Source organism: Sarcophilus harrisii, chromosome 6 (genome assembly GCF_902635505.1).
Source record: "Sarcophilus harrisii chromosome 6, mSarHar1.11, whole genome shotgun sequence".
NCBI classification, from domain to species: domain Eukaryota; kingdom Metazoa; phylum Chordata; class Mammalia; order Dasyuromorphia; family Dasyuridae; genus Sarcophilus; species Sarcophilus harrisii.
Genome location: NC_045431.1, coordinates 64,494,826 through 64,520,439, shown reverse-complemented (window position 1 = coordinate 64,520,439; position 25,614 = coordinate 64,494,826). Strand labels below are relative to the sequence as shown.

Below are 25,614 nucleotides of genomic sequence, written 5' to 3'. Positions count from 1 at the left end.
AAAAAACAGCTTTCTGCTGAAAAGATCCTGCCCACCTAGAACACTAATGGACTCATCCTTTTATCTTCTTCATTAGGAAGTTCAGTTCTCCGCCATCCCAACCACCCCCAGCAGGATTTATATCGTGTGGGAGCATTTGGTGAACTCTCCCCCGTTGAGGACCTGAAAGTTCGAGCCAGCCCTTTGATACCCTTCTTTCTACCACTGTTCATTAGCATCTCTAAAGAAAGCCACAGGTAGCAGAGAAAAGGGAAACTCCAAAGCCATCAAATCTTAATAATTAAGCATTTAAGCATTTGTTAAGTGCCTTCTAGGGGCTGGGGGCTGAGGATACAAAGAGATGAGGAAATGGCCCCTGCCCTCAAGAAGTTTACATTCTAACAAGGGAAAATTATCCCTATATAAAAGTAGATTATTCAAAGTATCCTTGGTGACTAAGGCACCCCAGCTGGGGAGACCCAGAAAATCCTCCAAGAGAAAGTGATTCTTAATGGGAACTAGGGATTCCTAGACACAGAGGAGAAGGGGAGGAGAGCATTCCAGATGTTCACAGGAAGAGGAAATGTTGTTTGGCCAGCTCAGGTTCAAGGTAGAAGGTCTGGAGGAGACCCAAGAATTTAAGAATCGAGGTTTTTAAAAATAGCTTTGGATTTCGGTTCAAATATTACTCTTTCTCCATGTCCAGTAGAACATAAACTCCTTGAGGGCAGGGCAGATGTTTTTGCTTGTGGGACAGCATCTACCTGGCACATAGTCTGCACTTGCTGATTTACTGGGAATCAAATTAAAATGGAAAATCTAATATTCATTAATTTATCAAGCGTTTCTTAAGCTGTTACTGCTTTCAGAGCACCAAAACAGGCTCTGGAGATGGAGAGACAAAAAAGAAAACAGTTCTTGTCTTTAACTAGCTTATAGAGCAGAGAACATTTTTACTGAAAGGTTAATATTAAATATATGCAAATTAAATGAGCCTATAATCCTGATTATAAAGTATTTTCAGGAGGGAAGGGGAACATTAACAGTGGAATAATTGGGTAAGATCTGTGTAAATAAACCAAAACTTCCCCTTGAAGGGAGCTAGGGATTTCAAGGGAGGGTGACGAGGAAGAAAGAGCATCCCTGGCCTAATGAGAGACAGCCTGTACAAAGATAGTAAATGGAATATTACGTACAAGTAGACCAATGTGATTAAAGCATAGAGTTTACAAGAGGGAGTAACGTAACAGCAGCATAGAAAGGTGATCTGGAACCTTATCTTGAAGGACCTTAAATTTCAAATGGAGATTTATCCTACAGGGAGCTACTGAAACTTCTTGAGCAAAGGAGTAACATGAATCAGTTTTTTCTGCTGGAGCAGAAAGTCCATATTTTGTTGACCTTTCAGCATAGACTGGCTTGGTTTGCCATATATTCAGTAACTAGAAAAAATAGCAAATAAGGCCAGAGTAAGGCTAAGTGAGAGTGAATGTATGTGTAACCAGTTTTGGAAAGAGACCTCTTTCAGCAGACTGGAATTTGGGGTCTCTAAATGAAAACCCATTTTCTCCCAAGACTACGTCTAAACCAAGCTTACATTACTCTCATGGTGTCTGAGTGCTCTCTGAAATTCATGCCATCACTTAGAAAGTTGAGTTCGCAAACCCAGCTCCTTGCCTCATTCCCCCCAGGGAGCCAGTGTCAGAGATGATGAACCACGGTGAATATCCTTTGTCTTTCCGGCTTCCCACTCTGGTGGGAAGTGCCCCACCAAGGGCAGCTCTGCCCGGGCCCCTGCTTGTGTTCCAGAGAATGCAAGTACAGTAGGCAGGGGGAATTCCCTTCCAGGCCTCTGGAAACGGCGTGAATGAACTTGACTTGGTTAAAGGTTCGGGAAATGAAAAAGAAGCTGACAAAACTGAAAGATCACACCCCTCCATGTTCTCTGACAGTAGGAGGGGAGAGAGAGAGGAAGGAGAGGGGGAGAGAAGGAAGGAAGGGGAAGGGGAACAGAGACAGGGAAAGCAATGGAGAGAAGGAGGGAAGGAGGGAAAGAAAGGGAAGAAGAGGAAGGGGAAGAGAAGGAAGGGAAGGAGGAAGAGAAAGGGGAAAAGAGAGAGAGGGAGGGAGGGAAGGAAGAAAGGAAGGGGAAGGGGAACAGAGATAGGAAAGCAATGGAGAGAAGGAGGGAGGGGAGAAAGGGAAGAAGAGAGAGGGGGAGAGAAGGAAGGAAGGAGGGGGAAGGGGAACAGAGAGAAAGCAATGGAGAGAAGGAGGGAGGGAGGAGGAGAAAGGCTTCTGTATGGAGGTGCAGCAGGAGCAGCTTTTCAATAACAACTTTCTTTCAGCAGCTCCAATCCAGGCTCTGCTCCCCACCAAAGACCACTGTGGGGCTGGAGGCCGGCAGAAGACTCTCCCAGTGATGTGGCTTTTCAGCCTGTCCTCAAGGGCCCGGTCTCCCCCCTTTTTCCTGCCTGGTAGCGGCTGCAGCAGAGGGCTGACTCTCCCTGGCAGCCAGCAGCTCCTTTATCTATAAATGGAAAGAGTTGGCCTGTCTCCCAGGATAACACAAGATCAGCCTGTGCATCCCATATGCAATCTTTAGCTTGATGACTTCATCAGAAGGGAGGGAGAGAATTGAGAGATGGGGGGTGGAGCTGGCGAAAAGGGGAGTGGTGGAAAAGAAACTTTTGTACTCAGCTTGATGGGGTAATAGCAAAAATAATAACATTTGTGTGATGCTTTAAAACTGATAAAATGCTTTAGATACATTCTCAGTAGGTTAGATGCTATTATTATCCCAGTTTTTAAAAAAGGAAATTGAGGCTGGGGACAGTGAAATGATTTGTTCAGGGCCACTCAGTGTCTAAGGCAGGATTTGAATCTTATTTTCTTTTCCTTTTTTTTGCTTAGATAATTGGTATTAAGTGACTGGCCCAAGATCACATAGCTAGGAAGTATTAAGTATCTAAGGTTGGATTTGAACTCAGGTCCTCCTTTTCTACTCTGCCATCTAGCTGCCCCTAGCAAAAATTGAATCTTATTTCTACTGGCTCATTCCAAGTTCAATGTTCTCTCTACTGTCTTCCTATCTTATTCCAATCCTTTTTTTTTAATTAAGGGAAGCAGGAGCATTACATGCATAGAATAGCCATCAGTAATCACAATTATTCATATCGATCAACCCCCCACATCTCTGAACCCCCCAAAACCCTATGAGGCAGGTATGGCAAATGTTATTACTCCTGTCTTAAAAAATGAAGAAACCAAGACTCAGAGAGAAGTCATTTGCCCGTGGTCACCCAGCACCTAAAAATCAGATCTCTTCTAGCTTTTAAACTCAATATATCCATGTCACTTCACCTCTCTGTGAACCTCAGTTTCCTTATCTGTGAAATAGAGATAACAACACTTGTAAGAAATAAATATCTTACGGAGAACGTCACTGACTCCATGCCGAATTCAGGAAAGATTTATTTTACATTCTTGCAAGAATGGATGGACCCCAATTTTGTAAAATGGGAACAAACCCACAGATGCCAGATCGAATCTTTTTGTGGAGTTTAGTTAGCCCTTTCCAGGCGACCCTTCTCCCTTTGTAAGATATGGAATATACCCAATTTTAAGCAAAATGTGAGCAGGGCAGTTCTTTCTTTGGTTCTTGGAGCTCGTGCGACTGGTCACGTCTCCCCTTTCCCAATCCTTCCTTGACCGAGAGGCAAACTCCCCCTCCTTATCACATTCCTCAAGGACACCTGTGGAAACAAAATGACTAAGATTGCAAAATCCCATTTTTTTTCCGGGTGTCCAGGTTAATAGACACACTTTTGAAACCACAAAGGCATTATTTATTTCCTCTCCTGAAGCTCAAATCCCTCCCTTGACTCCCCAGTAATTGTATGTTACAGAAGTGGATCTTCATTTCTCAGTCCTTCCTCCCAAGGAACTTACATTTTTCTGGAAGTAAAGACTCCTGTTCACATTTAAAACCTCCACCCCTGATTATTCTTTGATGCCTTTGTGGGTTTCAGTTTTCTAATTTAAATTTAATTTCCCTGATTTAATTTTCATAACTGTGGAAACCAAATGCTCACCCGTTTCTCACATCCCTGCCTCATAGTGTTCGGAGGTTCAAAATGGAGGGGACTGGAGGCAGCTAGGTGATGCTGTGGGAGTTCAAATATGGTCTCAGACACTTAACACTTCCAAGCTGTGTGATCCTGGGCAAGTCACTTAACCCCAGGAAAAAAAAAAAAGAAATGGAGGGGACCTTCAGGATTACATAGGCCAGAGGTTCTTAACCTTGCCGAGGATCCCTTTGGGGGTCGCTCTGCTAAAACGTATAGATCTTTTTTCAGAATAATGCTTTTAAATGCACAAATTAAAGTACATTAAAATATAAGGGAAAAGGAAAGGTTAGGAAGAATAAAGATGAGATTTTTTTTTTCTGGTCCAAGTTCATAGACCCCTGAAATCCATCCACAGACCCTTTTAAGAGTTCCTGAGCCCCAAGCCCCAGACCAGGGTAACGGGAAGAAATAAGGCCGAGCTAAGATAAGCAGCTTCTTCCAGTGGCAAGTGGGAAGCAAGGATTCCAAAGCAACTTTTGTGATTGTGGATCCAGCAGCCCTCGCGGTCCATAGGAGGCTGCTCTGTGAAGCTCAAATGGGATGACAGATGTAAAGTACTTTGCAAACTTCCAGGCCCTATATAAACATTAGCTATTATTATTCTCATTACTCAGAAGCTGTGAGGTCGCCTTTCCCTGTGGCCATATCCTTATCTCCCGGGGTCAGAATGGACAGCGGCAAATGGGCTTCCCAACTGCTTCTTGCCCTCATTAGCCCCTGGGAAGTCCACACTTGCCCATATAAATTAGAGCAGCCCTGAGAGGCTGGCTCCATTCCAAGGCCCCTGGGAGCACTCGGAGAGGTTCAAGTTAATGCCAGAGGAGCCTTGGTCAGATCCTTGAACTCACTGCATTTCTTTCCTGGTGAACTCTGAACCAGTGTAGGATCCTTCAGAGGCAGCCTTGATTCTCAGGGTAGAAGGGCCAGGGAGGGACCTGTAGGTAACATCAAAGGGCTGGGAGAGGGCTGCTGCCAGAGGAGGGGCGCCGGGCAGCTGGGTTCTCAGTGAGTGATAAGGCCAAATGGGATTTTTCTGATTCTCCAATAAAGAAAGCCCTTGAAAGCCTGACCTTCATGGGGCTGAGGGCACTTCCTCCTCCTGCAGGGGAGTATTGGCTCTCACCCTGCCTTTAATCACCAGGAGACTGGGAGCTTGTAAAGAGGATCCCACTGGGGAGGGGTGGGGGCTTTGGGGCTCTCCTCTGAGGTTGTGTGACTTGGGTTTTCTCTGCTGTCTTTTCTTCCACTCCTAGTTGTAAATGCTCCTTGTGGAGCCAAATTAGGCCTGCACACATTCCCACAATGAACCACAGGGCCGAGCATTCTGCTGAAGGCACTTCTCAAGCTCCTTGAGGGCAGGAACTGACTGTCTTTGGGTCATAGATTGTCTAACAATTTAATGGTAAATAAGGCTATGAGGTAGAAGTGGCCTAGAGTGGTGGCTGAAGTGCTGGGGTCAGCCTTGAAGTATCTGCGGTCAAACCCCACCTGCGATGGTACGCCTTCATCCCAGGCAAGTCACCTTTGGGCTGTGAGCAACTCCCTCAGCTCCCAAGTCAGAGATGGATTGTGATCTTGGGATGGAGGCTGCTCCCACACCCACAGTTTCTAAAACTGATAAAATTATAGGAGAGACAGACAGACAGATAGACAGACAGACACAGAGAAAAAGAGAGAGACAGAGAGAGAGAAAGGAGGGAGGAAGAAAGAGAAAGAGACAGGAAGGAAGGAAGGAAGGAAGGAAGGAAGGAAGGAAGGAAGGAAGGAAGGAAGGAAGGAAGGAAGGAAGGAAAGGAGAGAGAGTTTGTGTGTGTGTGTTCCTATCAGTAACATAGAACCTTTCAGGTAACAGGCATTGTTGAGTTAAATTGACCCTGTCCCTGTCCTCATAGTATTTACAGCTTCAATAACATTATTCAAGTTCTATCAGCCAGGGAACATCATTAAGCACCTACTGTGTGCCAGGCACTATCCTAAGTTCTGGAGATAACAAGAAAAGAGAAAAAATCCCTCCTCTCAGGGATCTCAGTCTAATGGGGGAGACAATATTAATTGTTCAAATAGAGTGTAGCAGGATAAATTTGAGATAATCACTAGAGAAGACACTAAGTTTAAAGAGGCCATGAAAGCCTTTTTGCAGAAGATAGGACTTTAGCTGAGATTTGAAGGAAGCCTGTGAGGAAGTGAGGAGCAGAGATGAAGAGGGAGAGAGTTCTAGCATGGAGGAGGTGATTTGGGAGGTGATTGCTTTGTTCAAGGAATAACAAAGAGATAATTATCATTAGGTTCTAGAGTATATGTTGGGGAGAGAATAGTTGCAAAGCAGGAAGGGTCTGGGTTATGAAGGGAACATTCAGGCCAGTTTCCTGGAAAGTATTCTCCGTCTACTGCTAATGTCCCATTACTTATAATAACTCGGCCCAAGTCTTTCCAACAAAATTTTTTAAAACTTCTCCCAAAGAAAAAAAGTCTATCCTCTACTTCCCCCAAAACTTTATTTCAAAAGAGAAACAACTTCCAGGGTCTCTATCAGTATATTCTCACTTTCAAGGCATCCAATCCAAGCTTTACCTGAATCACTGTTAGTTTTCATATCTGTAAAATGGGAATAACCACACCATTCACTACCTATTCAAACAGAATTATGAAGAAAGTGCTTTTTGTATCTTCCATGAAGCTGTGAGCTCCTTCAGGACAGAGACTATCTTTGTCTGTCTTTTTATCTCCAGCACTTAGCACAGTATCTAGTACATAGTAGGTCCATAATAAATGCTAGTTGTCTGTCAGCTATTAACCATTGTCATTACAATCGCCACTTCCTATGCATGTCATCTAACCGGACCCCCTTAGTAAAATGTAAGCCTCCCCAAGGATATGATTTTTTCAATTGTGTTCCTAGGACGTAGCACAATCCTTGGCCCATAGTACTTGCTTGCTAAACACTTGCCAAGTTGAGTTATTGAATTGCATTAGAAGCAGACTCTGGACTAGACCATAGTTAGGTTCCATGGCGTTCTTAAACTTGAGTTTACATATTTACTTTATTTTTTGACCAGATTTTAATTTCATTGATGTAAAGAGCTCTGGATGAGGAACTTCCTCTCCTAATGATGAAAGAGTGATTATGATGGAGACTTGTTATGAAATATATAATCTCAGAGATTAGCCCAAGACCCTGAGAGTTTAAATGCTTTGCCCAAAGTCACACAGAGGGTATTTGTCAGGCAGGATCCACACCAAGGGCTTCCTAACTCACAGACTGACTTTCTCTCCACTCTACCCCAAGGTCTTTCATTATTGACTTCATGGAAATAGTAACTTAAATCCGAACTAAGGTACACACTGCTGTACTTAGGGGAGCTGGGATTTTTATCCAGTAGATTGACCCCCTTGTGCTATATGGTAGACAGTCTTCAAGACTTCGCTATAGCTGAAAAATTCATCACCCTTTCGATGAGTTCCTCTGAATTTAAATCCTCTGTCTGGTCCTAGAATGATAAACATGCCAATCTATCACTAGGCCTATACTGTATATTGGAGATCATAATAAAGACACCTCATTTTATTTTATGTTCTAGCATACTATTATGTTATATGAGATGTAAGATTTAAAGCTACAAGGGACAGTAGAAATCATCTAGTCAGCCCCTATGTTTTATAAATAAGGAAGCTGAAGCCCAGGGAATTTCGGGCTCATAGGTAGTGAGGAGTCCTCCTGGATGAGTCATTTTCCTTTTTTTGGGTCTTATTGCCCTTCTTTGTAATAATAACTCATATTTCTATAGAAATTTTATTCTGTGAAATAATTGACATTTCTATAGCTCTATTTCTATATTCTATATATTTATAAAGTATTTTCTTTACAATAATCCTAAGAGATAGGTGATAAAAGTATGATTATGTTTTTACTGATAAGGAAACTGAAGTTTCAGAGAAGTTAAAAAGAAAAAAACAACAATCTCTGGGGCAGATAGTTGGTATAATAGATAGGGCACCAGCCATGAAGTCAGGAGGACCTGAGCTCAAATCTGGCCTCAAACACTTAACACTTCCTAGCTGTGTGACCCTGGGCAGGGTGACTTGGACAAGTCACTTAGCCCCAATTGCCTCAGCAAGGAAGGAAGGAAGAAAGGAAGGAAGGAAGAAAGGAAGGAAGGAAGGAAGGAAGGAAGGAAGGAAGGAAGGAAGGAAGGAAGGAAGGAAGAAAACAAAGAAAGATAGAAAAAGAGAGAAAGAGAGAGAAAGAAAAAAGAAAGAAAGAAAGAAGAAAGAAAAAAAGAAAAAAGAAAGAAAGAAAGAAAAAAAGACAGAAAGAGAGAAAGAAAGAAAGAGAGAGAAAGAAAAAGAGAAAGAAAGAGAGAGAAAGAAAGAAAGAGAGAGAAAAAGAAAGAAAGAGAAAGAGAGAGAAAGAAAGAAAAAGAGAAAGAGAGAGAAAGAAATAAAAAGAGAAAGAGAAAGAAAGAGAGAGAAAGAAATAAAAAGAAAGAGAGAGAAAGAAAAAAGAAAGAGTAAGAAAAAGAGAGAGAGAGAGAGAGAGAGAGAGAGAGAGAGAGAGAGAGAGAGAGAGAGAAAAGAAAAAAAAAACAATCTGGACATAATTGGACTTGAACCCAGAATTTCTAGACTTCTGACTGTAAATCTCTTTCACTCTGGTCTTGTTCCTGAATTGTTGTTGTTCAGTCCTTCATTTGGGAAGACATCACAGACTTGACTGATGACATCACAGATGAAGTCTTGACTTGGATGTGAATTAGATTTAAGGGAGGCAAAGCTGTGCAAAGTCATCAGCCTGGCTCTCCCTCCCAGACCCAGTGACAAGACAAAGGCTAGGATGCTCACCCTCTTGCACAGAGAGACCTGGATCACCTTGGAGGCAGCTGCTGGGGAGGCTGCCCTTGAGTGGGATTGGGGGATCAGGTCGGGAAGAGAACTTCCTCTAGGGTGTGACTACCAAGGACAGCGATTGGAAAGAAAGCAGCCTCCTGAGAGCATCTTATAAGAGCTTTCTTATGAATGTGCCATGCTGAAAAGCAAAATGCCAGTGCTTGAGAACTCTGTAAGACTCCAACTTGGAGGAATAAGGCCCATCTCCATTGCTAGAGAGAGGTTTTCTCATGTAGAGAGTTCCCTTTATCAGTGAAATCTCCAGCCCGTTCCCTAAGCCTTTCCTTTCTTGCCAGCTGGGGGCCAAAATCTCTTGTCTGGGGGCTCCGAAAGGTCTTGGGGGCCCATTAGCATCCTCTAAGAAGCATCCAGTTCACCCTGCCTGGCTCAGTTCTTTCCGCTACATGGGGTTGTCAAATGACAAGGCCGGACTCGATGGTCTCAGGGGTCCCCTTCACATCCAGTCTTCTATGATTCTAATTCCATTGTCGAGCTGGGTAGAATTTTGTAGTCAAAGTAATTGAGCAAAGTAGCACGTTTCCTCTTTAAAGGTTTATGCTTAACACATTTAGTAGTCTTTGATTTAGGTCTCAAGATACTAACTGCTATTTAAGTGATGGACTTCATAAGATTGGCGATGAATGTAAAGCGCTTTGCAAACCTCCAAGTGCTGTTTAATTAAGATTCAAGCACCGTGCCCCCCAAAACTTAAGGATCTTGGGGGTATAACTGCCACACGGGGTTTTAAAAAAAGCTCCAAACCAATGGACCGAACCGTCTCTAGTGGCTTGCTGATCTGTGATCGCTGTTCTTGTTGGAGAACTTAGTTTTTATTTCAGGCAGCTCTCCAGACCAGTGTGAAAATTTGCTTAAAAAAAGAAGATAAAATTCTCTGAAGGGGCCATCCTCCTCAGAACAAAGTTCTGTCCTGACACCTGATCCAGCTTCAAAGGGAAATGTTGGGGTTTGTGGTTTCTCCCTTCTGTTTATGGTTGAATAGGCTAATTTTATGACCTTTCTTAAAATGTCAAATGGAGGCTCCCTATTTGGAGTATCAGACAACTTGTAAGAAAAAAACTGCTTTTTGGTTCTTTTCTAGTGCTGCTTTTGATCCCATATATCTCTCTACTTTTCTAGACCCTATTTCCTGACCTTCCCCATTTTTGCTTCCAGAATCCTCCCAGGAGGTCAGCCCACTAGGGAGTTGTCTTGGGTCATTTCCCAGTTACCATCTAGAGACCCAGGAATGATTTTCAGAACTTTGAGTGCTTCATTCTGGTCTCAAATACTGTTCTTGTTCTCTCTCCATCTGCCTGCCTCCTTCCTCCTCTCTTTCCCTCTCTCCCTCCTAATAGTGCTGCCAGATAATGTAATGGCCATGTTTGTCTGCTAATGTAGGATGCTTTGCCAGTCCGTTGTCATCATTGCTGTGAACATTTGATAATTTGGGAATTCCTGGTTTCACATTGCAAACATTGCCGGCCTGAAAAGATGAGGGGAAAAAATTGTTTTATTCCCAAACATACAAGAAATTGTGATAGAAAACTTGGCAATTCTATCCTTCAGCAAATGCCTTGGGAAAATGCAGGGCTAGCTATCTAATGCAGAAAAGGGCCTGGATTATCTGTTCTGCCTGAATCTCGGTGCTTTCAACCAGCCGATACTTAGAGTCTAGGACTGTTGATATTAATGGCTCTTCATAGAGGGGGTATTTGGCATTTTTAAGGTTTTTCTTTAAAGCAACATCACATTCACAGATTTATTACAAAGGGATTCATCACATAGTTGAGGAGAAAATAGCTCTGAAGTTGGACACCTGACCTGCCTCCGTTTCAGCATCTATCAATTTAAATTTGATGATTTCTATCATCAAATAGATTGGTCTAGCTCCAAATCCAGTCCCTAATCCTATGATCTGATAATAAAAAATCATGTTACCCTGGATGAGAGCATGGCTCATGAGAAGAAATTATAAGATTGCCGTTAGAGGGCCTGGGTTCAGATCATAGCTTTGGAAATTCTGAGCTTAGGTGAATGCTCTCACCTGCCTGGGTGGGAAAGGTCAAGAGATGAAGCTGGATATAAGGGACTAGAAAAGCAGAGAATAAATATGGGATCAAAAAGAGCACTGGGAAGGACCCAGAAAGCATAGTTTTTTCTTACAAGTTGTCCGATACCCCAAAAAGGGAGCATTTTAAGGACATTTTAAGAAAAGTCATAAAATTAGCCTATTCAACCATAAACAGAAGGAAGAAACCACAAAACCCATCATATTTACAATGAGATGGTTGGACCAGATAGATTATTAGAGTTCTTTCCAGCTCTAAATACACAATTATTTAAGTTCTTTCTCTGAGTAACCACTGGTTCCTCATCTGTAAAAAGGAGGCTGAGAATGTACTATTTGAAATATTCTCTACCTCAGGGGGTTGTTGCAGGGAAAGAATGAAAATGTGAATTGTCATTACCAGGAGCCATTTTATGAGGGAGAGTTTGAGATGGTCGTCTGCTGGCTTCCCCAAGTCCTGAAAGAAAGCCTATGATGAGCTGGGATCCCTGCCTGCTTGGGAACCTCGCTTGTTTCCTTAAGGGTCAGGTTCTCCCTTTGTAAATATATTTATTTGTACATATTGGATTCTCTTCCCCACCCTCCAGTAGACTATAAGCTCTCTGAGGGCAGGGACTGTTTCATTTCTGTCTTTATGTCTCTAGCACTGAGCACAGGTACAGGGACACCTACTAGATATCTGTTGATTAAATTGATTAAATTGCAAAATATAACTACCAGCATCCTTTACACTCTCTCCCTGACTCATCCCATCTAACAGCCATGTACATACCCCCAAATTCTCATGGATTCTTTGTTCTAATCACTGACATTGAACAGTTGGACTTCAGCCTTGGTTTTCAAGCAGACACGGTGTTCAAAATGACAGATTCACTGCTACCTTTCAAAAACTGGAACAACCACGACCCAATGTCATTAGATCCTCAGATAGATGTGAACGTATGCTCTGCTTCAGGAGGAAACCTACAAATGGCAGCTTACGGGGGTCAGACATAGAGGGTCCTTGGTATAGACAAGAGCTGCATTCGAATAGCAGGACTTCGTGGCCCTGGTTTGATGCAATTTAAAAAAAAAATCATTTGTTCCATTTCTGTTTCCTGATGGATGAGACACATATATATGTGTGAATATAGCAATTAGCATGGGACTGGGAAGGTTAGATTTTGGAGAAGAAATATTCCCCCCCCCCAAGGGATTTATTCTTTTTCTTGCCATGAAAATCCTGAGAGCACCCCCCCTCCCACCCCCTTTTTCTTTCCCTCTTTCCCCTTCTGCTCCCATTTCCTCTCCAACCCCAGGCATATATTATGTGTTGTTGGGCGGGTAGAAATTTGACAGCCGGGGTCTGTCTCAGCTTCCTGAGCTCATTAGTAGAGAGCAGCATGTATGTGCTCTGGTGGAAGGAAGCTTCGTCAGGAGGGAGGACCAGATGCATTTGGAAGCTGAGCTCGAGCCCAGGCCCTGCTGCCCTGGCTCTTAGAGGAAGGAAGGGCTTGTTTGTTTCTTTGTTAGGGAAAAGCAGGGGAAGGGAAGGAGGGAGAGAGACTGTGCTGGTAGCCTTCACCATCCTCCCCCCCTCCCACCTCCACCTCCATGTCTGACTTTTTATTGGAAGCCTCTTAGGACGCTCAAGGATACCAGCGTGGTTCTGGGAGAGTCTAAATTACCCCTCCGGGGAGTTGGGAACTCAAATCCCCAAATTCATTTAGGCTGCTCTTTGGGCAATGCCGGCTCCTTGGGACTCCGGGAGGAGGCAGCCAGGGACAGGTAGGCTGGTGGGCTCACGCCCTCCTCCTCAGACCAGCCCTACTGCCAGCTCAGACAGCAAGGACCACAGGTGACCCCCCACCCCTATTTCTCAAGCCCGACGCCAGCAGCCTTCCTTCTGCTGGCCCCCACTTGCCCCGACTAGGTCATCCATCCTTCCCTTCCCCTCGCCCCCTCCTCACAAGTCCCCGCCTCCTCGGGCTGGAAGAATAGTGGGTAATAGGAAACCAGTTTACTAGTCGGGTGTCAGTTGGAGAGAAGGGGAGGGGGGATCATCCCAAAGATCCATGGCACTGGAGAGAGAACTCATTTTGTGGAAAGAGGGCCTCAAATCACCAGGGAATTCCTGGATTGTCTCAGGCTGTCGTGTGTGATGTCCATCATGCTGTAGGAACACCATCTGTTCAGTATTATGCTCTCAGTTGCCAGGCTACCTGCTGTACGCTGTAACACTTGACTGCCTGGCTCTACGTTAGCAGCATTATCCCAGACGCACTGAGGGGGTGGGGGAGAGGAGGAGGAGGAACAGTAGTCATGATTAAGCCATCTGCAAGTGTGGGGGAGGGGGTGCGAGGAGGAGGGGGGGGAGACAGGGACAGAGGTGGGGGTGGGAGGGAGCAACAGTCACCCAAGACAGGCTGGATGGCAGAGAATCGGGCTGACATCACCATCTGCTGGGGCAGGGAAAGAACAGCAAGCCTCTTCTGTCTCTCAGACAGGCGTCCTTCCTCACGAGGGGGCACGAGACAGGCTGAGGCCCCTCCCAAAGCCCTGGGACCGGCAACTCCATCGCTCTGATGGCAAGCCTGCCTCTGGCCCTTCAGCAGAATAGACCTGCAACCCTCAGGCTCCTCAGAGCATCCCTGTTAGCCAAACATAACGGATGTTCCTGAAAACACTTCACAGAAAAGAAACTCTTCCACGCAGACATTTCTAAATAGGCAGCTGTCGCTTGTGTGGGGATATTTTTACCACCTCTGTTTTTAGAAAGACACGCAAGTTGCCTTTTGGGGGGTCTTTCTTCGCACCTCCCACCCCTTCTCTGTAGTCCTCAGAAAACTGCCAGGATGGCGGGGCGGGCTGGGGGGTAGGGAGGAAGGGGGCTTTTGTTGTCATTGCCACTGGTTAGTGAATTGATTTTCTTCCTTCTTATTGAGGAATAAGAACATATAAAGAACCGTGTAAGGTTTGTGACCTGCTAAGATTCTTCATTAAGAGGAAAGGGAGATCTAGAAAGGGAGAATAGGATAATAATTAAAACTACAATCATTGTCTCCTTTAGCTTCAGTGTCCTATAATCTATGAGGAAAGTTCAGAATCTCAATTTGCTCACATTATATTGCTCACATTATATGTTGTATCCTCCTTAGAAACAGATTGTAATTTGAAATCCAGAAAATTGGTGAAGAGAATCTAATAAGCATCATTTCCTTGAACCAGAGGCACTAAAATCCAGCTTAGTGTTCAGGTAGCTGAAGTTATTGATTTGACTCCCATCTCCATATCTCAGATGTACTGAAGACCATCAGTCAACCATCTTGCCCACTAATAACCCCAAAGAAATTTTTATAAACATCTTAAGGTTTTCATTTTTTTTTCAACACAAATTTGTGATTTTTCTTGTTTTGTTTTCAAGAAATATGATCCTTCAAAATCTATACATGCCCTCCTATTACCAGAGCCCTAGAAAAAGATAGACAATCCCTTCTTTCTCCTCATGAAGCAAATGTAGCAGATGTATATTCTGTCCTCCATCACGCCATCAGGTGTGTAAAAGGTATCCACTTAAAGTGAACCAGCCCAATGTCTTCCCACAGTCATCCCAACAAGATGGCTCTGCATCTTTTCCCTCTTTTTGCTAATTTGAGGAATGTGACTTATATCTCAGGGTTATCTTAATTAGCATTTTTTCTGATCATTAGTGATTTCAGTTCAACAAACAATCATTAAATACCTACTATATTCTGTGAGATCTTTCATGGTGAGAATATAGACAAAAACATAATGGTCTGTACCCTTTATTTTCCCTTTGTTGTCCAGCACTCACATATGCCCATCAAAACAAAATATCTGATATCAGTCATTTATGCTTGATGATTGACTAAGTTAGACGTTAATATGAATGCGTTCAGTGGGACTCTTCGACCACACAGAATAGGAATTTCCTTCTTAAATATGGCTGTTTATTTCAGTATGGATCACCAGAAGGTCAGCTACTGGATGAAGAAAAAAAATTTTTTGGCTAGAAAAACTCACAAAATCCACCACATCTAAAGACAGAGAGTATTAACAACATGAGATAGTCCAAGTGTCTCTAAATAAGACCGAGTTCTCTATTAATGGATTTTTTAAACTTAAACAAGTAGAGAAATTCTTTGGGGAAAAAGCAGCAAAGCTTTGCCTAATCCTAAGACTAGCTCTGAAAGGAGGTCGGACATAGATCAAGGACCAGAAAGTTTAAGTGATTTGTCCAAATTCTCAAAGCTATTAAGCATCTGAATCAGAATTGGGAATCCATGTTTTCTTGACTCCCAAATCCAGTGCTGCATTCATTCACTATGCAGTCTTACTGCTAATGTTTTCCATTCCCACCATGAAGGAGCATTGGGACTGACTTGGCTCAAGCTCCTGAGACCAGAAGGCACTCTCTTCACTGACTTCTAGGACTTACAGATTCCTGGATGTAGAATTGGAAAGGACCTTCAAGGCCATCTAGTTCTGCCTTCTAGGTGATGAAATTGTGACCCAGAGAGGATTAATACTTGCCTAAGACCATGGAAATTATCATCCCAACAAATCAAGTCAGCAAGCATCTAGTAAGTGGTTACTACATGACAGGCAGTGTTCCTCAAGGAGCTTACATTCTAAGGGAAGAAGACAACAGATTTAAAAGGAAGCTGAAGGAGGGTAAGGAAGAGTACCCATCTACAGGAGTGTAGTAGAAAATATCCAGTGTCAGGACTGGTACCATGGAGAGAACACTGAACTTAGAATCAGAAATACCCGAGTTCAAATTCTGTTTCAGACATGATAACTATTTGACCCTGGGGAAGTCATTTAACTCTGTTTGCCTCGGTTTCTTCATCTGTAAAAAGGGGATGGTAATATCACCTGCCACCCAACTGTTGTGAGGATCAAATGAGATAACAGTTATAAAGTACTTAGTATATTAGTAAGTGTTATCTAAACGTTATTTTTGGTTAATCATTTTCAGTCAAGTTCAATTCTTTGTGACCCCATTTGCAGTTTTCTTAGCAAAAATACTTGAGTGGCTTGCTATTTTTTTCTCCAGCTCATTTTACAGATGAGGAAATTGAGATAAACAGAGTTAAATGATTCACCCAGTCTCACATAGCTAGGAAATATCTGAGGTTAGATTTGATTTTGGGAAGATGAATATTCCCGACTCCAGACCAGATACTTTATTCCACCATCTAACTGCCCAACCGAAATGCTGGCTATCATCATTATTATTAAACATTTATCAACTACCAACTAGGATGAGTAGAGTGTGAAGAGGGGGAATCTATATCTGTAAGAAAGCATTTCTGCTCCAGGAAATTTACATTGAGGTGCAGGGGAAAGGAATACAACAGGTACATGATAAGAAAACAGACATTAACCTGAGGAGGACGATAACATCCCATCTGCAAAGGCTTCCCAAAGAATCCACCTGAGCAGTCCTTGAAGGAAAATAAGAATTCTGAAAAGTGGTGCTGAAGAGAAGAGCACTCTCTAGGCAAGAAGATCTCTTTTGCAAATATTCAGAGATAGGAAAAAAGCCGATGAATGAGTACTGGAGTAAGTGAGTACTGGTAAAGCAAAGTGACCTATCCACAGTCACATAAATAGTGTGGTGTCACTATGTAATTTGTTCAGGTTAAGTAAATTAGCTGAAATATTTTGGGAAGTGGCCAAAAAGCTGGAAAAAAAGAAGAAAATTTTGATAGTAAGTTATCAACTCAAGTTAATAAGCATTTATTAAGCACTACTATGTGCAGGTATTGTGCTAAGTGCACAGGTAGATTTTCTTATTTTTCTTTTTTTATTTTATTAAAATTTTTATTTACAAAACATATGCATGGGTAATTTTTCAGCATTAACTCTTGGAAAGAGTTCCAAGTTCTTCTGTTCCAACTTTTCCCCTCTTTCTCCCACCCCCTTCCCTAGATGGCAGGGAGTCCAATGCATGTTAAATATGTTAAAGTATATATTAAATACAATATATGTATACATATTTATACAGTCATCTTGCTGCACAAGAAAAATAGGATTTAGAAATCAGGTAAAAATAGCCTGAGAAGGAAAACAAATGCAAGTGGACAAAAACAGAAGGAGTAGAAATGCTATGTTATGGTCCACACTTATTTCCCATAGTTCTCTCTCTGGGTGTAGCTGGTTCTTTTCATTACTAAACCATTGGAACTGATTTGGTTCATCTCATTGTTGAAGAGAGCCACATCCATCAGAATTGATCCTCGTATAGGATTGTTGTTGAAGTGTATAATGATCTCCTGGTTCTGCTCATTTCACTTAGCATCAGTTCATATAAGTCTCTCCAGTCCTCTCTGTATTCATCTTGCACACAGGTAGATTTTCTTCCACACACTTTATATTCTCCCATTCCTTCCCTTCTCTACCTAGACAGAGATTTAGCTTGTTTATCCCTTTTTTGGTCTTCACTTAAATTTAACAATCCCCCCCTCTCCTTATGAAGCAAATGTAGCAGATGTATACTCTGCCCTCCATCACATCATCAGCCTGGTAGTCCCAGAGAAGACATCTCTATAGTTTAGTTTTTCTAGCTGGTAGGGAAAGATCAGATAGAATGTTTAAGTTTCAATACTTGAACCACATCTCACTTGTAGGAGTGATGGAGGAGAAGGGATTGGCTGTAAGTCTGGGATTTTTTCTTCACATGTAAAATGGGGGAAGGGTAGGACCATATGGCCTTTTGAGGCCCTTTCCAGCTCTAAATCTGTGATTCTGTGCTTCCTCACATTCAGAGATACACAGGGAAGTTCATCCTGGGCTACGAAGATTAGGCAGTTGAAAGTTGACTTTTTAATCTTTTAGAAGATAGAAAAGGAAGAGAAAAGGGGGTTAAAATCAGCAATATTCTCACAATTGATATTAGCCATAGATGTTGGAACACTAACACAACAAAAGGATGTTAAACTGTATAAATTTATCTGACTAGGAGAAAATAATGTTAAACATAGTCATTTACATTAACTGCTTACTATTTATGCCTAATTACTGTGCAGTGCTGCACAATAACAATTATTTATACATATACATATATATAAAATTAAGTGTCAAATTAATTTGTGCAAGTTATATTTGATTATAACACTTAGCTCTGTTATTTTCATGTTCAGCTTTCCTCATTTGTTTGTCCTATTCTTCTATTAGAGAAGCACCTAGGTATAGTGGATAGAAAGCTGGCCTTGGAATCATAAGATCTCAAATTAAGTCTTTCCTGTAGCAGATACTGACAGAGTGACTCTGAGCAATTCACCACACCTCTGAGATCCTCTTACAATCAGGGAAAATTCCAGGCTGCATTGGTCAAAATACACTGAGAATTCCCCCTATATCAATGAAATCACAAGACTGGACCAAAACGAAAAATGTCTTTTATTCCAATTTCTTAAAATTAGAGTGAGGGAGGGCAAAGCTACTACAACTGACTGGGGGCAGCAACCCAGAGGAATTCTTCCAATATTCCTCTCCAAACTTTAAAATAATGCCTCAAATCAAATCTTGAAGCAGCAGAGCAGCAGAAGGTCGGGGTAAGACATTTTTTTCTAGCCTAAGAAAACTTGGGAGGTTGGCAGAAGAGCCAAAATAGAGACCTATCTGGAACCCCCACACAACAGTGGCTACAGAAGTAGCTTCAAGAGCACAGTGTTGGGAAGGGGGTGTGGGATGTCAGACAGTTGGCTAGAAAAAAAGATTACAGATGACCTTTTGCCAGCACTGGGTACAGCTGGCACTGATTGGCAATTCTATTGCCCATGAACAGTTCTGGGTTTCAGTTCCAAATTACATTTTCAGGGTGGAGAGGAGGTCTCTAAGGGAGGTCCCGTTTCAAGACAAAAAGGATACTAGTGCTTGTGGCTCTAGGTGATCAGGGGCTCTTCCTGGATAAAGAGCAGAACATAGCCCAGAAGAGCAATGACCATAACTTCTCCCAGAATCACAACACCTTGGAAGCACCAAAATTTTGCAGACCCCCAGAACCAGCCCTGAAAAGAGCAGCACAAAAACCCCTGAAACCTGAATGTCTCTTCACCCCGATGTGGGCGGAACTCTACTTTAACATAAAATTCAAAGTCAAGAAATAGAAATATAAGCAAACAGGGGCAGCTAGGTGGCACAGAAGGTACCTCAGACACTTAACACTTCCTAGCTGTGTGACCCTGGGCAAGTCATTTAACCCCAATTGCATCAGCAGATAAATAAATAAGCAAGCAACATAAAAAAATGGCCATAAAAAACTGCTACCATGGCAGGAAAGACCAAGATATAAACTTAGAAGTCAACAGGGTGAAAATAACTAAAACAGAGCTTCACAGAAATTCCTGGAAGAGTTAAAGAGATAAAATTGATAGAGGAAAATTTGGGGAAAAAATTAGAGTGATACAAGAAATTTATGAAGACAGAATTAACAGCTTGGTAAAAGAGGAACAGAAATATTAAAGAAAATAAAAACTAAAAAACTGAATTGGCTTTATGGTTAAAAAAAATATATATATATATATACAGAAGTTCACTGAAAAAAGAACTCCTTAAAAAGTAGAATTGACCAATTAGGAAGAAAAAAAGTACAAAAATCTCAACGAAGAAGATAATAATAATTTAGTAAGTAATAGTTAATGTCTTTATGAGACATCAAAAAACAATAAAACAAAATGAAAAGAATGAAAAGAATAGAAGAAAATGTGAAATAGCTCATTGGAAAAACAAGCAACCTGGAAAATAGATTGAGGAGATAATTTCAAAATTACTGGACTACTCAAAAGCCATGACCAAAGAAAGAGCTTAAACATCATATTTCAAGAAATTATCAAGGAAAATTGCCCCAATCTTAAATCCAGAGGACAAAATAGAAAATTAAGCAATCCACCAAACACTTTCTGAAAGAGATTCCTAAATGAAAACTCCTAGGAATATTATAACCAAATTCCAAAGCTCCTTTTTTTCCAAAGGAAAAATATGTCAAGCAACCAGAAAGAAACAATTCAAATACTGTAGAGCTACAGTCATGATCTCACATTATTTAGTAGCTTCAACATTAAAAGGGCAGAGGGCTTAGAATGTGATATTCCAGAAGGCAAAGGAACTAGGATTATAACCAAAAATGATCTACCCAGTATAGTCCTTCAGGGGGGAAAATTATATGAACTTTCAAACATTCTTGATGAAAAGGCCAGAGCTGAATAGAAAATTTCAAATTCAAACACAAGACTCAATAGGAGCATAAGAAAAATAAAAATGAAAGAGTAATTAGAAAGGTTTCAATAAAGTTAAACTGTTTACATTCCTTTATGGGAAAGTGATATATATATATAACTCCTAAGAACTCAATCATTTTTAGACAGTTAAAAAGAATTTACATAAGCAGAGGCCATGAATATGAGTCAATTATATTGGAATGATCTTTAAAAATGGAGTGAAAAGAGGAATGTATTGAGAGAAGGGGGTAATGGAAAGGTAGAATGGACAAAATGTTCTCACATAAAAGAGGCATGCAAAGAAGAACTTATACAATGGAGGGAAAATGTGGGGAGGGTTCAAAATGCTTGAAGCTCACTGTCATCAAAATTAGTAAAAAGAGGGAAGAATACATATACACACTCAGTTATGTAGAAATATAATTCACCCAACAGGGAAATAAGAGGGAATGAGGATAAGAAAAAGCAGGAAAGATGAAAAGGAGGATAGATTAAGGAGACAATGAATAGAAGCAAAATAGACTTTTGAGGAGGGACAAGATAAAAAGAAAGATAGAAACAATAAAAGTAAGATAAAGGAGAATACAGCTAATTATAATAACTGTGAGTGTGAATGGGATAGGCTCACCCATAAAATGGAAGCAGATAGCAGAATTTATTAAAAACCAGATTCCAGCCATATGTTATTTACAAGAGACATATTTAAACTAGATACACAGGGTTAAAACAAGGGTTGGAGCAGAATCTAATACACTTTGGCTGAACTAAAAAAAAAAAAAAAAAAAAACCTAGAGGTAGCAATTATGATCTCAAAGCAAAAGCAAAAAATAGAGCTAATTAAAAGGAATTGGAAATTAAGGGTATGCTCATCAATTGGGGAATGACTGAACAAGTTGTGGCAAACATGGCCAGAACTCTATGAATTAATGCAAAGTAAAGTAAGAAGAACTAGGAATCATTGTGCACAGTAATAGCAGTGTTGTAATGGTGATCAGCTGTGAAAGACTTGGCTACTCTGATCAATACAATGATCTAAGACAATTCCAAAGGGCTCATGATAAGCAAAATGTTACCTGCCTCCAGAGAAAGAAATAATGAACTTTGAGTGCAAATCAAAATATAACTTTCTCACTTTATTTTTCTTGTTCTTTTTGAAATATGACTTACATGGAAATATGTTTTACATGATTTCACATGTATAAGTAATATATCACTTGCCTTCTCAGTGAGTAGGGAATGAAATAGGAAGGAGGGAGAGTATTTAGAATTCAAAACTTAAGAAAAAATGTTTAAAATTAATAAATTAGAAAAAAAAGTTAGTGACTCCAATTAATACCAGCTTTTAATTATATCTTATTGGAGATGAGGAATGGATATGATAGAAAGATAGCTAGGTAGCTGGATGGATATAGATATATACCTACAAGCTTATATTATATAGGATACCTATAAGCTTATATTATATAGATATGTTTATCTTTTATACACATACACACACACACACACACACACACACACACACACACGTTATTAGAGTAGGGGAAAAGCATTGATAAAGGAAATCATGAAACACTTCCCCTAGGCAATCAGTGCTCTTCCTTCTTGTAAACACATTACAATTATTGATTGATGAGTCCATCACCATCTTGAACTTCCCTAATTGGTCTAGTTAAATCACAGATTTTCCAGAACAAAGTCATTTTCCTATTTATGATCAATATCTCTAACATTGCCATGGGAAAGTAAGACAGGAAGATTATTGGGATTCTTTTAGGGACAGTTTAGGTAGGACACTTGGAAGCTTTTAGCTGTTCAACAATATGCCTCAGAAAAATGTGCTGGACTTGGATCATGAGACCTGCCTCACAGGATTATCATGAGAAAAGTCCTTTATAAACTCCAACCATTATGCAAATATGTGTTTTTATCACTTTTATTCTTTGCTCTCCCGTTCTGTTGTCTCTAAGAGGAATAAGACTGACTATTGAAACCATGACTGTCTCTCTCTTTACACAGGATCAGCACCCAGTAGGCCTCTCTCGGACCACGGGCCCTATTCAGTCTTCGGTGGCCCCAGGTTCTGGCAGCATGGTTACTGGCGCCAACCCTGGGGGTCCCAGCTTCTTGGCCACACAGCCCCAGGCAGCCATCATGAAGCAGATGCTCATTGATCAAAGGGCACAGTTAATGGAACAGCAGAAGCAGCAGTTTCTGAGAGAGCAAAGACAGCAACAGCAACAGCAGATTCTTGCTGAACAGGTAACAGTAACCCAGCCCGGCTTCTCTGTTCTCACAGGCAAGCAGTCTGGCTCAGATTCTTTCCTATTAAATTCCTACCTATCTTATAAAGCCCAACTCAAAAGCCATTCTCTCTAGGAAGCTTTCCCTAATACTTTGTGATCAGGACCAGCCTCTTCTTCTTCCTTGAATTTTTCACAAGTTTTGTGCTTTGGCAATGGTAGTCAGCATGTATTGATTGTTGGGTTATAAGTGTTCATGAATACCATGTGCCCCTTTCCCCACTGGACTGTCACTTGCATAGCACTCACAGCACAGTACTCACAAGAGTATCACTTTGGAGTTTAAAATTTGGGTTCAAACCCTCATTCTGCCACTGTGACTTGATGCAAGTTGTTTTGCCTTCAAGCTTCAGTTTCCCCATCTGTTAAATAAGGATAAGAAAGTCCATTTGATTTTTCCAACTCTAAATCCTGTGAGCTTTTAATTATATGGATTTAAGAGCTACAGGAGAAATAGACTGGCATAGTGGATAGAGAATCATCCTATTATCCACAAAACTAGGTGTTCAAGACCTGCTTTTTTACAAATTTTCATTTATTTATTTATTTTTTGCTGAATCAATTAGGGTTAAGTGACTTGCCCAGAGTCACACAGCCAGGAAGTGTTAAGTATCTGAGACCAGATTGGAACTCAGGTCCTCCTGATTTCAGGACTGGTGCTCTATCCACTACATCAACTAGGTGCCCCGACAAATATTATTTGTAGAACCAGAAAACCATTGAAAATTATAAATTGCAAAGCAACAGCCAATCTCCATAAGGAGAGGGAGTTTTCTTACCCCAAACTCCCTAAACAATGAAAACAAAGGTCCATTTTACAAAGAGAAAAAAAAGAAGTCTGGAAAGTATTTCAATTCAGCTCTTATTTGGTCCTTATAAATAACCCTATAAAATAAATAGAATTAGTTTCCATTTTGCAGATAGAAACACTGAGACTTGGAGAGGTCAAAGGGCTTGTCCAGTTTCACACAGCTAATAAATGTTAAGGCAGAATTTGAATAAGATTCCACTTGTCTTAAGTTCTAACACATAACCACTACTCAGGATAGGCCTCTTTCCTTATCTTGTTGTATCTCTTCCAATCACAATGCTTTATCCACAGAGATTAATAAATATATATTGAGTCAATCCTATTCAAGATAGCATTACCTAGTACCTGTCATGCAAATGTTTGTATAGACTGAAATGGATTTGATTTAAAAGGAATTTAAAAAAACAGATGTGTATATAAATAAATATGGAAATATTGTGTGATATCCTGTTTGCCAGAGATAGGATCCATTGCTTCTCACACTTGCCCCATTTCCTCTTGTGCCTAAACATGGAGTTCTAGTCAGTAATAAGCAAAGGTGGTCTGGGAACCTCTGATAGTCCACAAAGATTCAAAGCTATTTTTATCATAATACTAAATCCTATTAATTTCTGACAAAAATCAATGGATATAACACACATGAACCATAACTTTTAGTTGGGAGGAGGAGTCCTAAATAATTTTTAAGAACATAAAAAGATCCTGAGGCTCAAAAAATTTAAGAATCACTCTTCTAAGTACTTGGTTGCTATTTGTTATTTCATCCTGTCAGTGATATTTCTGCCATTCATTCAATAAACATTGATTAAGTGCTTCCTATGTGCCATGTGCTGTGCTAAGCATTAAGGATGTAAAAATAACAAAGAAAATAGAGACCAGGATTTCACAATTGGCTTCCAATGAATTCCCCTGGTTCTTCTATTCAATATGAAAGAAAATAAAATTGCATTTATTATGTATCTGCATCTAAAAAATAATAGATTAATTTTATTAGGACAATAGGATTATTTATCAAATATTCCCTAAGCCATCTTGACAAACTTTTCTTAGAGAGAGAGAGAGATCCTTGGGGATATATGTGCTACAGTTTGAGGAGATGTGTACCCTAGATTGAGACAAAATATAAGGAAAAAATATGAGGGAGAAGATACTTTCAGCTGTAGACATCAGGGGAGATGACAGTTAAAGTGAACAATCAGAAGGCAGGAGTGAAATTCATGGAGGCAGGAGACAACAGGAGGAGCTGGGTCACCTGGTAGATTCTCCCTTACCTAGACATGGGGTCTCCCCCAGCACAGTACATACTATAAGCACTTAACAAATATTTGTTGTGGATTCTGGTTCTTGCTATTTTCCAAACAGTGGGCAAGTTATTTTTCTTTTAGCTTCTGCTGATACATCAAGGACACGTGAGCACCTCCAGCAATACATCTGTCAATATAGTCTTCTCAAGTTGCCTAAGACACCCAGAGCTTAAATGATTTGCTCATGGTCATGCAGCTAGTGAGTGTCAAAGGTGCTATTTGAACCCAGATTTCCCCAATTCCGAAGGTGCCACATCATCCCACTCTCCCTCTCTATTCCTCATCCATAAAATAAGGCATAATAATATTTACGATACCTACTGTAAAGGATTCTTATAAGGAAAGTGCATTCTAGACTCTAAATCTGTAGGAAAATGGAAGCTTTCTTGATTTGTATGCTCATCTTTTGCTTCTGTTTGTGATTTTGTTTTTGTTCCTGAGTGGCCATGTAATTATCTTCCTTTTTACAAGGCAACCCAACAGCCTGCCGGCTAAAAAAAAAGACAAACCTCTGTTCCTTTCACCCCGCAGTCAGTATGTGACAAGAAGCCACACTAATATCTTTCAGGCAATGAAAAAATGATGCTTCTGGGAGGAGGCTGCGCTTTGCAAACCTTTTTTCCAGCCTGTCTTAGTGACTTTCAGGTTTTCCTGTGGTCCTTCTAAGTGATGGCTTCTGTTGTGTGTGTTATTGCTATGGCCAAGACATGGAAGGGACAGCTAGTGCCCTTTAGAGATTTAGCTGAACCAGCTCAGGGCATGTTAACAAAGTGGGGTCCCAGTCACCAGGGTCAGTCAGTCCATGGAAACCCAAGAGGAAATGGGCTGAGCTCCCATGAGGTATGAAGTTCAACACTGTGTCGGCCTTGAAATGATGAAAACTTGAGGAGGGAGAAGACACTTCTGAGAGG

General features: G+C 41.0%; 1 protein-coding gene across 1 annotated transcript in view; it reads left to right on the top strand.

Annotated features, from left to right (window-relative positions):
• The window catches only part of MAML3 (mastermind like transcriptional coactivator 3), a 527,579-nt gene that overhangs the window by 492,572 nt on the left and 9,393 nt on the right, over positions 1-25,614 (top strand). Inside the window, exon 3 of the mRNA XM_003773185.4 lies at positions 22,305-22,547. Coding sequence (XP_003773233.3) covers positions 22,305-22,547 — 243 coding nt within the window. The remainder of the gene's footprint in view (positions 1-22,304; positions 22,548-25,614) is intronic.